A 13,189-nucleotide genomic window follows, 5' to 3' on the forward strand; every position below is an offset into this window, starting at 1 on the left:
ATGCTTTCAAGCCTACTTTCTTAGCTTATTCTCCTTCCTTTTCTTTTGCATTTGTCTGTGGAATCTGTTGACATGAGAGGTTAATGTGTCCTATGACAAGTGCGATTCTGGGAGATACAATATGAAAATTTAACTGTTCCAGTAGGTTACCAAGTCTAATAAACAGATACTCTTTTTTTCATCCATTATAATATGTGCAAATCAAACAGGCAAAGTATTAAAAGGCCAAAAAAATAAAAATAAAGCTGGGTAAGCCTACAACAAGCAAACTCCTAACTGTATAACATATATAATCTACATTAAATAATACATATTATACCCAAATATGTGCAAATAAATACATTTCCATTTAATTGATATAATTAATGGATACATCTCTCATTATACCAGGTGTCCCAAAAAGAATATTGGAGTTTTAAAGAGCTATAGCTTGGCGACCATTCATCGGAGACTGCAGAGCAACCTGGTGGCGTCTTGAGGAATTAATCTAGTTTCATTTCATTGTCGGTAGATGGTGCTAGTGCTTATCAAAAAGCTAACAGTATGTTGTTTCGATTAGTTACATTTGCAGTTATGGCTGTGCCACAACAAAAAGCTTTTTGTGTTTGCGAATTCGCCAGAACTCAATCGGTTGTTACTGTACAGCGGGCATTTTGTCAAAAATATGGGACTGGCCCTCCGAATGACAATAACATCCGTCGATGGTACTGGAAATTTCAGGATACTGGGTGTATCTGCAAAGGTAAAAGCACCGGGCGACCTCGAACTTCCTCCTCTGCTGAGAATGTCTGAGAAAGTGCAAACTCGGAGCCCATCGAAATCAGTTCGACGAGCAAGTCATGAGATACAGATACCAAAGTCAAGTGTATGGAGAATTCTCTGACACCGGTTGGTTATGAAACCGTATCATCTGCAGTTGGTTCAGGCCCTTAGACGATTTCCAAGTCGAAAGTTTACAGTCCTTACTTTTTTGAAGGAACCACAGTAACAGGGGCTGTGTACCTGCAAATGCTGCAACATTGGCTGTTTCCTCAATTGGAAGATCAAGAACCAGCCGATTTCATATTTCAACAGGATGAGGCACCACCTCACTGGTCTCTTCCAGTGCGGCATTTCCTAAATGAAACCTATCCCCAGTGTTGGATAGGAAGATCTGGGAATCAAGATTTGTCACTCCACCATTGGCCTCCAAGATCCCCAGATATAACCCCATGTGACTTTTTATTTGGGGATACGTCAAAGGATTAGTGTTCCAACCACCAATGCCTACAACTTTGGACGAAATGAAGTTGAAGATAACGGCTGCCATTCAGAGCGTCAATCCCAATATGTTAGAGAGAGTTTGGCAGGAATTTGAATACCGCCTCGATATTGTTACAGTTACTCGTGGGGAGCACAGAGAACATTTATAGACAATGTGGGAAAAACGTGAATATAACAGTTTTTGTATATGCTTGCATAATTCAATAAATATAGCTCTTTGAAACTCCGATATTCTTTTTGGGACACCCTGTATATGAACATGCACTGATTCACTTATTCATTCATTCATCCACTGAGACATTTCTTCATATAATTATCACATACGAGCATACAATATAACAACTTTGTTGTCAACAAAGTTTATTCTTAATATTTAATCAACATGGACTATATTATTATCTTTATCAGCATCAATTTAACAATTATACACTTCTGCTCACAGCACCTGCAGTGTACACTTAAGAGAGATTAACAAATGTCACATGCCTCTGTGCCCTGTGTTCATTACAAACAAACAAACAAACAAACAAACAAACAAAGAAACACTGTCATTTAACCAGTTTAAATGTTAAATTAAAACATGTTCATGTCAAAACATCATACACTTAATCTTTTTCTTTTCATTCAGATTTTTCTAGGGAAACCTAATGCTTAAACACACACAGCAGCAATACCAGTACATTATGCATTGATAATCATCTTTGCTGCCCACATGTCAACATCGTTATCAGCATTAAAAGTTCTTATCAATCAAGCCCTAACAAAAACAAACAAGGGAAACTTGATCTCAAAATAAGCACAATTTAGAAATGCATGATTTACAAGCTAACAGGGTAAATACTTATAAAGTCATAAAGTGATGAGGATATTACTTTTTTGTCAATATAAATGAAAATTGGACATGAGAGATATTTCATGTCAGAGCACATAAAAGCACTAATGTCATCATGCCTATTTTTATTAATGGGCTGTGAATGTTTTCTTAGTTGGTTTTATGTTACATTTTTTCTATATATATTTCATTGTTTTTATTTGCAGCTACAACTCTTTCACAGTTTATACAATGTAATTCTTTCATTTTTATCATACTACAATGAAAATGGATACCATTCTGTGCTTTCATGTCACTCTAAAAGATGTTGCTGAACAGATTACTGTAATGATGCACACACATACAATATATACTATTTGTATTGTGATTTAGGGCCCACAAACTCAAAAACAGGCAAAAGTAGGCCTGGTTCTTAATTCAAAAACCAGCCCTGCATCCTTAAAAAGGCCTTGGACTATAACTCCCAACATGGAATAGGGGAACCATAACAACCTCTGGAACAAAGAACAAAACAATGTTTCTTATAAAAAGGCTTATTCAAAAAAAGTAATCAAGATCAAAACAATAAATTATTTCAAAAAATGGTTAAGGAGATTACAAAATGTTGCTTCAAAGAGGTAACCCAACAGTGAAGGAAATCAAAATGTAGAATGACAGAAATCAAAAACTAAGGGAAAGAGAAAAAGAAAAAAAAAAAAAAAACATGAAGAACTCACAAATCTTCAAAAGAAACACAAGAAAAGGGAATCAAACAACAGAAGCAGTATCTAAAGCCTCATGAATAAGCATTCATATCTCAGTCCTTTATACAGGCTGAGGGAGGTCCTGAGAACTGCAGCATCAGGCTCAGCACATAAAAGATAAGTTACTTAACTAATAGAATTAAATATAAATAACAATAACAATAGTTTGCAAAAAAAGCATCTTATATAAAAGTAATAAATAACAGAAATTAATAAAATCATTAACAAAAAATAACCAAAAATATTGAACAAAAATAACAAAATAAACAAATTTAATTAGATACTGGGGCCGGAGTCCTAGTAAAACCATAACAATTTGTTTCTTTTCAACACTTAATGGCAACTTACTAAAACATGGCGTTTGAGAATTTAGCTTGATGCTCCACTGATGCATATGAGACTGAAAATAATATGAAAAATACTAAACTACCTTATACAAATATAAATGAGAAGAACAAGGAGGAGGTTTTAACATAATTGGCAACAATACACAGAAAAGACTGCATAATCTCAGCGTTACACACTGTGATAACTGGTTGAAAATTAAACATGCAAACACACGTATGCGAACATCTTTTACTTTATACCGACTGATAGTTGGGCTTCAGCAACATGTCAATTAAGCAATTTATTTTTCTTCAGTTTTATTCTTGAATAAAAGCATACTATGTTTTGTTACACTTTTTGTGAAAGTGTTAATTGGATATTTGGGCTTCAGTCTTGACACATCCTACATTTCACGTCAACATTATACTATAATATAAGAAAACATTTCCTATTTTAGCTGTGTGTCCAGCATTTCTTGTCTTGCATTTCCTCTGTCATACTATATTTACACAGATCATTGTAGACATGGAACACACACAAAATGTATGTATTTCAAATCACGATATTTCATTACTATATAATTCCTTACAAATGCATCACTAAATAAACACTTCAGCAAAGACTTCAGCTCTGAGTGTTGCAGTAGGGTATTGCCTTTATCTGACTGAATGGCGGTGTGGGGGGTGTAGCAGACTGCATTCTGCTAATCCAGATATTTGCAAAACAAAAAGCGGGTTATTAATGCAGTGATGACGAGATACGAGCTTCTTGGCGTTATGTCAGGAAAATTTGAGGAGGTCAGGGACAACAAAAAAAAGCTTGAGGGATTCTAGTGTTAACAGATGTAACTACTTCAAAATGAAAATAAAGGAGAAAAACAATTTAAAAAAAAGCAAAAGAGACATGAGCAAAAGCACCAAAAAAAGAAAAGAAAAAAAAGGACAATGCTGATTATATTAAGATACACTAATTTTTTCCCATAACCACGATCAAAAAGAACAGAAAGATTAACACTACTGAGATTTATTTAAATAAGCCATTGCAGTTTCAAAATAATGAAAATAACTACAGTTTAACACACATTTCTTATATTCTTGTGAAGACATTTCATTTTCACAGCAAAACAAAACACATTAGTAGCCTTTATGGAATTCTACAACACTGTCATTACCTTTTATGAGACTGATATCACGAATAGTGTATCCTTCTCGCAGTCGTACTGATACCACACTGATCAGATGAGCATGAACCTCCTTCTCCGTGTGTTTTTTCCTTCTCATGGCCAAGGCCGGATTACCACTGGCTGACACCAGATGCTCATTAAATAATTTGTGCTGGGAAACTGAAAAGAAAATAGGCATTTGGTTGCAGCATTATATACCTTCTGCAAAATGTTTGGGGTAGTTAAAAAAATCTAACTCACTGCTTTTGACTTTACCTTTAGCACATGTAGCAAGAAAGAAAGAGGAGTATACTGACAAGATTCAAACGTTGACTTCAAATTTTCAATAGACTTACATGTTTCTGACATAACTGAAAACAAATCATCCACTTTCAGAGTGATGTCTGTGCTGTTTTTGAGTGTCAGAATGTAAAATTGTAGACATCACAAAACACAAAATCATAATTAAACTTGACATAGTTATTAGCATTGCATAATGCTAGAAACTTAATGATTTTAGGCAGAATCACTTCACTGGATAATGGTTTTGCATTTTTAATGCACATACAGTTAGGTCCATAAATATTTGGACAGACAACCTTTCTCTAATTTTGGTTCTGTACATTACCTCAATGAATTTTAAATGAAACAACTCCGATGCAGTTGAAGTGCAGACTTTCAGCTTTAATTCAGTGGGGTGAACAAAACGATTGCATAAAAATGTGAGGCAACTAAAGTATTTTTTTAAAACAATCCCTTCATTTCAGGGGCTCAAAGTAATTGGACAATTGACTCAAAGGCTATTTTATGGGCAGGTGTGGGCAATTCGTCGTTATGTCATTATCAATTAAGCAGATAAAAAGCCTGGAGTTGATTTGAGGTGTGGTGCTTGCTGTTGGAAGATTTTGCTGTGAACAGACAACATGCAGTCAAAGGAGCTCTCCATGTAGGTGAAGGAAGCCATCCTTAAGCTGCGAAAACCTAACTGTAACTGACATAAACTATAGATTGGGAAGGAGACTATTAACTTTATTAAGAATATTTTATATACTTATTCCGTTTCATTGAGCATTATAAAATATTGGCCAGCAAGTGTTTACTGCTAAAATCATAGCTATATGCACAGAAATGTATTTGTTAGATGTATCCAGTTTTTTACTGGAAGCAAACATTTTTAACAATTCTGATTAGCAACATATTTAACTACCTACTTTACTTTCATTAAGCAGTTTTCCTATATTCTGAATATTTTAAATAAAAACTGTATATTTCATATTTATATTATATCTTGCAAGGTGACTGCAACTGGTGCTGAACAGAATGGGCATTTTGGAGCCAGTGCTAATGGTTATGAGAATGTCCACTGGGGTTTTAGCTTCGGTACCAAGAATGTTGATGGGAAAAGGATCTGTAGTTCTCAGGACAGTCTAAAAAATATGAAAGTGATTCCTGGAGAATCTGTGTATCACATCATTGCTTGGCTGTAGGTGATCTTTTAAACATAAGCGTGAAGACAAATAAGCCATTTTATATATATATATATATATATATATATATATATATATATATATATATATATATATATATATATATATATATATATATATATATATATATATGTAAAAACACCCTGGTGCTGCCTGTTATGGGAGAGAGATTTTTTCCGCTGCTTTACAGTAAGCAGAATTCTTTCAGCTTAGCAATGTTTCAGGGTGTCTTACATACACAGCCACACCATCTACATGGCATTCAGAACTGGGCTTTGAATTGGCCAATCATGAACCCTCCATTTCTTTCTTTTTGGCCATTCCTTAGTAGAATTACTGGCATGTATATGGTCACTGTCATATTGAAAGGTTCACTTTCTGCTTCAATATTCTGACAGATGGTCTTGCGTTTTCTGCACACACCCTCTGGTACAATAAAGAATTCATAGTTGATTCAATAATAGTGAGCTGGCCATGAGCAGCCACAAACAGTAACATTTCTCCCACCATGCTTTATAGTTGGTATCATGTTTCTCTGGCCAAATAATGTCTTTGGTTTTCACCTAACGTGTCTTTCTGTGTTGTGTTCAAATAACTATCTTTAATCATCTGTCCAAAGAACACCCTGAAGATTTCTTTCTTTCTGTTCCATGTTAAAATTTGTGCAGCCTCTTTCTAATGGTAGACTCATGCACTTTGATATCAACAGTGACAAAAGCTCCCTGTAGCTTCTCTGCCAAAAATTCAAGGATTCTCAACAAGCTCTTGTAGCATCTGGTGTTCTGCTCTCAAGCTGAACTTGGTGAGGTACCATGGCCTAGACAAGTTGGCAGTTGTTTGAAATCTTCTCCTCATGTAAATCATCTTCTGGAAATGGAATAGGTGATTTGCAATTGTTCCGAAATCTTTTTAAATTTCCGAGGTTTAAATAAGACAGGTTCTTCCAAGATCATTTTGAACAATGTTTTAATTATCTGCACCTGATTTGGTGCACCCGATTCTAATTTTAGGTATATCAGATAGTGATAAATGTAGAGGTGTACTTACCTTTTCCACAAGCAAAATTAAGATTAATGTTTATTTTAAATTATACAATGGCCAAAAAATGTAAATGTGGCATGATGTTTGTTATATATCACATTTATCTATAGACTGTTTTCAACGAAGGTCAAATCTTGAAAGAGTAAGTTATAACCAATGTTTATTAAATATTTCTGTAATGAGGAGTCATATTCTAAAAATCAGGACTGGCTCTAGTAATTCTGCTGACCTAGGAAAAACTGTAAAATGCATGATGATTCAGCCTAAAGAGAGCCACAGTGAAATGGAGTGCTATTCATCTTGGGATTTGGAAGACCACCTGTAAATGTCTCATGTATGCAATGCAAGACATTAAGACCAAACAATGCTCTTATGCCAGAATAATACAAAAGCATATAATGGGGCTAATGGGAGCTGGACAATTGCACAGAGTCCAACTGTTCTTAAATTATAATCAGCATTGTTCAAAAAATGCCAGCCCATACATTTTGAACTGCCTATTTCACCTAAACTGCGGAGGTGGCCCAATCTAAAACAACAGTGATAAAAGAATGTAATTACATTTGTTAGTAGACCAAGTTTTTTTAAACAGTTCTTAATGATAAAATGTAGTTAACAACAGCACAAACTTGGCTTGTGGTGGCTCATTAACTTTCATAAAGAGGAAATTCCAATTCAAATGATGTGAAAAAGGCACCAATTTATGTCCTGTTGTTAGTTGTTTATTGTAGATGGTATATGACCAAATGCAGTTAAAAATTCTTAAACATGACATTTTTGAAAGACATGTCTGAAGAGAATATCATGGAAAGTAGGTCTGGAGTTTAACGTGCAGATAATGCTGTTGTGAAGATATTTTTAGTGTAAAATACCATAAATACCAAGTAACTGAATACATATCTGTTCAATGTATGCTTGCAGAGCCACACTTACATATTTCCTTTCCTTTTACATTCATTCACCTTAATAAAAAGAAAACTGTCAGTGTTTACATGTATCTGTGTTCATCCAGTTGCTACGGTATGTCTGTCATTTCAAAAGGTGGAATATCACAAACATTTTTAGTAATAAAATCTATTGTATTTGCCATTCCTGCATCACAAACATTAACACTGCTTTTACGAATCCCAAAATAAATGACATAACAGATGCATATACATTGCATGGTTCACCTCAAACAGTAACACTAATATTTTTCTACATGGGAGAAAAACCATCTTACAACGTTTGACTAACTTGTACTGAGGATCTGTTTTGGTATGAGGAGCAGCTATAGGACAAGTAAAAGAGGAAATTATACAAAAATATACCAGATGAAGCGACCTCTCTCAAGGTAAATTTTCAAAAATAATCTATTTTAGCTGAAAATGGGGTCTGTGCTACATTTAAAGCTTGCATGTTGTAATCTACTCAGTTAGCTAATAATAGTAAACTTGCAAAAACTATACAGTGTTGTCAACTCAATATACTGAATAGACACAGAGACAGGGCAACCACAGTAAGTGCTTTGTATTATATGCAGAAGCACCTAAAAAAGTGTACAGGAAATTATATTTTCAGCAGATTTTAAAGCCTGATTGATAATATTACTCAATATTTACAACAAAATACATGCATGAGCAGTGCCTCAGGGTAAACATAAGCTGAACCCTTCAACATAATACCACCCTGCAAATATAACATTTATAAAACTGAATATTTTTATATACTTAGGAACAAAACTAGAGAAAAGACCAGTACTAAAAGGGTTTACAAGATAAATACTTCGAAAAAAATAAAGACAAAATCCTCAAGAAACATGAGGAATATATTTTACTGATGCAAAAAGCTGAAACAAAGAAAAACAAAAATGGAAAGGCCAAAATAATCAGCCCTTAGGCAATTAATAATCAGAAGTGTAGATTCAATCTTTGGAAAGGCCAGTCCTAGACATTGACTTTGTTGTCCTTTAAAAAGTTCAGATTCAACCTCAACGAAGACGTAATGGTGACTTACGGTAACAACAGAATCCCTGAAGTCTACTAAAAAACTTGTAATCCCGGCCCACCTTTAATTCCTTTGCACCTCCTCATCAGGGTCTTTTGTTTTGTAAATGTGTCGATTAGCACAAGCAGCCTGCTATCCCATCCACCCCCCAAGATGGAGCTCAAATCAGGCAAAATGCTCTCCCAGCTCAAGCCAAGGCTCCTTATCTGCGTGTGAGGTGCCTAGAGTTGTACAGGGTAAATAATACGGTATATCGTTATTTTGAAAACATTTCATGTGTGTTCCATGTCTACAAAGATCTGGGTAAGTGTAGGATGAAAAGAAATGTGAGGCAAGAAATGCTGAACACATACCTAAAGCAGAAACCTTTTCCATGTTATACTAATAATTATGTGAAGTGTATAATGTGTGAAGACTTTAGTCCAAATATCAAAAAAACACATGCGCTTTTACTCAAGAATACAACCAAAGTAAAAAAAAATCATTCAATTTATATGTTGCTGTCAATTAGTTACAAACCCAAGCTCAAATGTCAACTGACAGAAAGCTAATATGTATTCCTGGATGGTGCAGAGGTATGAGTTGCTGCCTTATAACCGAAAGGTTGCAGGTTGTGAACTGCTATTATTATTATTACTATAATATAATAAAAACATATATTTGATTTGAGTCAGTAACACAAGGTGTAAATTTTGACTACTTGTAAAAGTTAGCACTTTTTTATTAGTCAGTTTTATTTTCTCTGTGACGATCACGTGGTACAGCAAACGTGCCTCTCCCTCTCTGAGTTGATGCCGTTTATCTCCATTATTTTTACAAGAGCAGTGATGAGCACAGTTAGTAGTGTACTTGATGCCTGCTCAGAATTATTTGTTGTACCAGCAATCAAAGATACAATGTCCTGTGACCGTTATCAGACTGGACAAAGGCAGAACCACAACAACACACAGCTTCTTCACAGCATTTTCGCTGGCTAACAGACGGCTGCAAGGCAACACAACTCTGTTTGGCACCATAAAGTAAAATGGGATTTCCACCTGCAGCTAAAGTCACTTTAGCATGTGAGCAATTCACTACGCTAGTGTTTAGATCTGGCAGCATCATGGTGTGTGCACCCAAAAAGAAGCAGCATTTGATTTCAGTCTGTAACAGCCAGTGTAAAGTTTTGCTACCTGCAAAAGATATCGCTGAAAGGGTGTAAGCAGATACACAAACACTGGCGAATCATGTCTGCTTGGTATCTTGATGTCATGTGAATTTTTTGTTATTCAGTTTCATTATTGAATAAAAGCACACTTGTTTGGTTATACCTTTGCAAAAGTGTTTATTTTATCTTCCAGTAACTTGAATGAAATTGAATTTGTCTCTGTCGCGCATACGCACGCACACACACACACACACACACACACACACATTCATACATGAAAACATCACTATTTGAAAACACTATGTCATTTGAACATTTTTTTTTTGATCTTGCACACTTACTAAAAAAAAAAAAAAGACGCTGATGGGGAGTTGCGAAGGAATGCAAGGTGGGCTGGGATTACAAGTTTTTTCATAGGCTTCAGGGATTCTAGTGTTAAAGCCAGATTGGCAGCAGATCCTTTCACATTATTCTACAAAAAGTCAACATAATCTTCCATCCTCATGTACACGAACAAGGTTCCTTGTGCCTGAAGAAGCAAAATAGACCCACAGTATTATGCTCCCACCTCCATTTTAACTATGGGAACTGTATTTTTATGGTTGGAGGCAACATCCATGTGCCTGAATGGCTCCAGTTTTGTGTATTCAGACCAGGCAATGGACAGGCTTCCAAAATTCATCCTAATGTTTCAAATGGTCCCAGGCAAACTTCAATCTGGTTTTGATGTGGTGTGTGTACGCAATTGTAACCAGACTGAAAAAATACAATTTGATACTTGTGATGTGTGAGCCAAATTATGTTAGCATACATAGATTTTTAGCTGAAGTAAGAACAGTTCTTTCAGGCAGGCTTAAGTGATATGGGCACATACATAGTTCACAAATAGAGAAAGGATGTGCTATATTGGGGCTTTTAAAAAGCCAAATCATATATGGTATTGCTCATATATAGCTCACGGAACCTCAAGTCAGAAGCCTGCCGCACAAATGTGATGTTGGCTCAGGCCAAGAACACTGCCTCCTGTGCTCTACTGAATGGAACTTCAATCATTAACCACCCCGACATAGAAGAACTGAACAGTGATTGCATTGTTCCAATGGCTTCTCTATGGCTGTTTTTGTATGTATAACAATTATACTGCAATGCATATTAGGAGAAAAAGCTGCATTTTAAAGAAACTTAAATATATATGTCTTCTTTTGTACCATATTTCTCTGCCATGGTTAATGAAGGGGTATATACAGTACACAGGTTCAAGCTATGAGCTGAAAAGGAAAGAACATATAACTAGGGAGCATGTGACCCCTGCTGAACACAGCAATGGAGTTTTTCTTGGTGTGAGGACATCAAAGAACACTACAATGAAAAGTCCTCACAACAATCTTTTTTGGAGACTTCATGCCAGAAGAGGCCAGTTCAGCAGTTCAAAGAGACTTCAAGGTTCTTGTTGACATCAGCGATGACTTTCCTCCTTGTTTTTAACAGAATGCATCTCCTTTTACTTTGTGATGATGCAATGTACAGCTGTTCTGGAAACTGTGAATGTCTTAGACATGGCAGTATAACCTTCCCCCTTACGTTGGGCATCCACTACCTTCATTCTGAGGTCAAGAGTTATTTGTTTTGGTTTTGGAATGCTGAAATTACTTATTACAAAGAATGTAAAAGTGGTGTCTCTTAATCAGCCTTCAAGTGCCACGGGCACTGCTCATTTGAGTCTATTTAAGTGGGCCTCAGTGTCAATTGATTGGAGCAATCAAGTCAGATGTGCGCAGGTATGGTTTAAAACCTGAACACTTTAATCTGCTAAATTTTATTCCTGAGGAATTCACATAGTGGCTAATAATTTTGACTACTCCAATTTTCAACAAAGTGACTTTACAGCAATCTAGGAGATTTTTACAAAGTCCAAAATGTACATAATTCGGGCCTTTACATTGATGAATGTTTTACTCTGCAAGGTTTTTTTGAATGTTGCTAACATTATACAGGATTTTAGTAAAATGTTCCATTTCTATTGGGGGGTAGTAAATTTTGCCCTTGATTGTATACTACAGCAGTGTAAAGAATACACCGCTAACATAAAAAAAATACTGAGGACCCAGAATGAATTTTCTTTTATGTGAAGCCCATTACTTGATATATTATTCCATCATGAATATATTATTAGTAAACAAGTGGAGTATTCAGGGGTGAAAAAGTGGCACAGTGGTTAGTACTGTTGCATCACAAACTCTGGGCTCCAAACCTGGTTTGTGAACTTAGCACATTCTCCCCACATTCACATGGGCTTTCAACTTACGAAGATGCACAGGTTAGGTTGATTGGTGACTATAAACTGACCTGGTGGAGCAAACTCTTGGGTATATGCCCAAAAATAATGTGGCATCCTACAACTGGTTCATGCCTTTTCTCAAAACATTTAGGTTTTTCTATGCCATATTGATTAAACTAATTTTGAGCTTCATTGTTCTAAAGCAAAAATATGGAAAATAATTTCAGTGTGCGACTTATGTTAGCTTGTAAAATTTGAGAACTGATTAGGGTTCGAATTACATTTGCAAGGCACTGTATGTTTTAAAGTAATCAACTGTTAAGAATGCTTTTAAGATTATGGCTCTTGGTTTTACAATACATTTTTCCACATTGCCAATAGGTAAAACAAGTATATACTTACCACAGTAGTACTCTGGATTCATTGATTCTCCAGTTTTCAGAAAGGTGTACATCAAAAAAGCCTTGTGATATATATTCATTTCCTGGCATGTGTCAGAGACCTTTGGGCAGCTTGGAATATAAGACCCAAAAGTTGCCACAGAAATGAACTTCATTAACTCTACATTGGGTACATGTCCAAAACTGCAATCATAGGAATAAGCACCTCCCACCTACATAATTGAAAAAGTGAAATCAGAATCAGATCACCATGTATATAGAGGCCAGCCAAACTTTTTATTTCCCTGCTAGTTATGCTGCACACCTATTGTGTATAGCGAGTATATGAATGATACAATTGCCAAGGTTCAAATGGGAGCCTTCAATGACAGTACAGACAATGATAGCAGTCAAAGATAGCACATAAATGATACAACAAAGAATGGCTGTTTGTATTTTGTATTAAAAGAATAGTAGAAACCACTGTGGGAACCATGGAAACTAGGGATGCTAAATCTTATCTTTGGATGACGCAAAACATGT

General features: G+C 35.5%; 1 protein-coding gene across 4 annotated transcripts in view; it reads right to left on the reverse strand.

Annotated features, from left to right (window-relative positions):
• Positions 1–13,189, reverse strand: part of szt2 (SZT2 subunit of KICSTOR complex) — a 382,417-nt gene that overhangs the window by 319,638 nt on the left and 49,590 nt on the right. For all 4 annotated transcript variants that reach the window (XM_051933248.1, XM_051933246.1, XM_051933247.1 and 1 more), the window contains exons 8-9: positions 12,669–12,879; positions 4,337–4,507 (exon numbers count right to left, since the gene is read on the reverse strand). In XM_051933248.1, the coding sequence (XP_051789208.1) occupies positions 4,337–4,507; positions 12,669–12,879 (382 nt within the window). The remainder of the gene's footprint in view (positions 1–4,336; positions 4,508–12,668; positions 12,880–13,189) is intronic.

Source organism: Erpetoichthys calabaricus, chromosome 10 (assembly GCF_900747795.2).
Source record: "Erpetoichthys calabaricus chromosome 10, fErpCal1.3, whole genome shotgun sequence".
Classification (NCBI taxonomy): domain Eukaryota; kingdom Metazoa; phylum Chordata; class Cladistia; order Polypteriformes; family Polypteridae; genus Erpetoichthys; species Erpetoichthys calabaricus.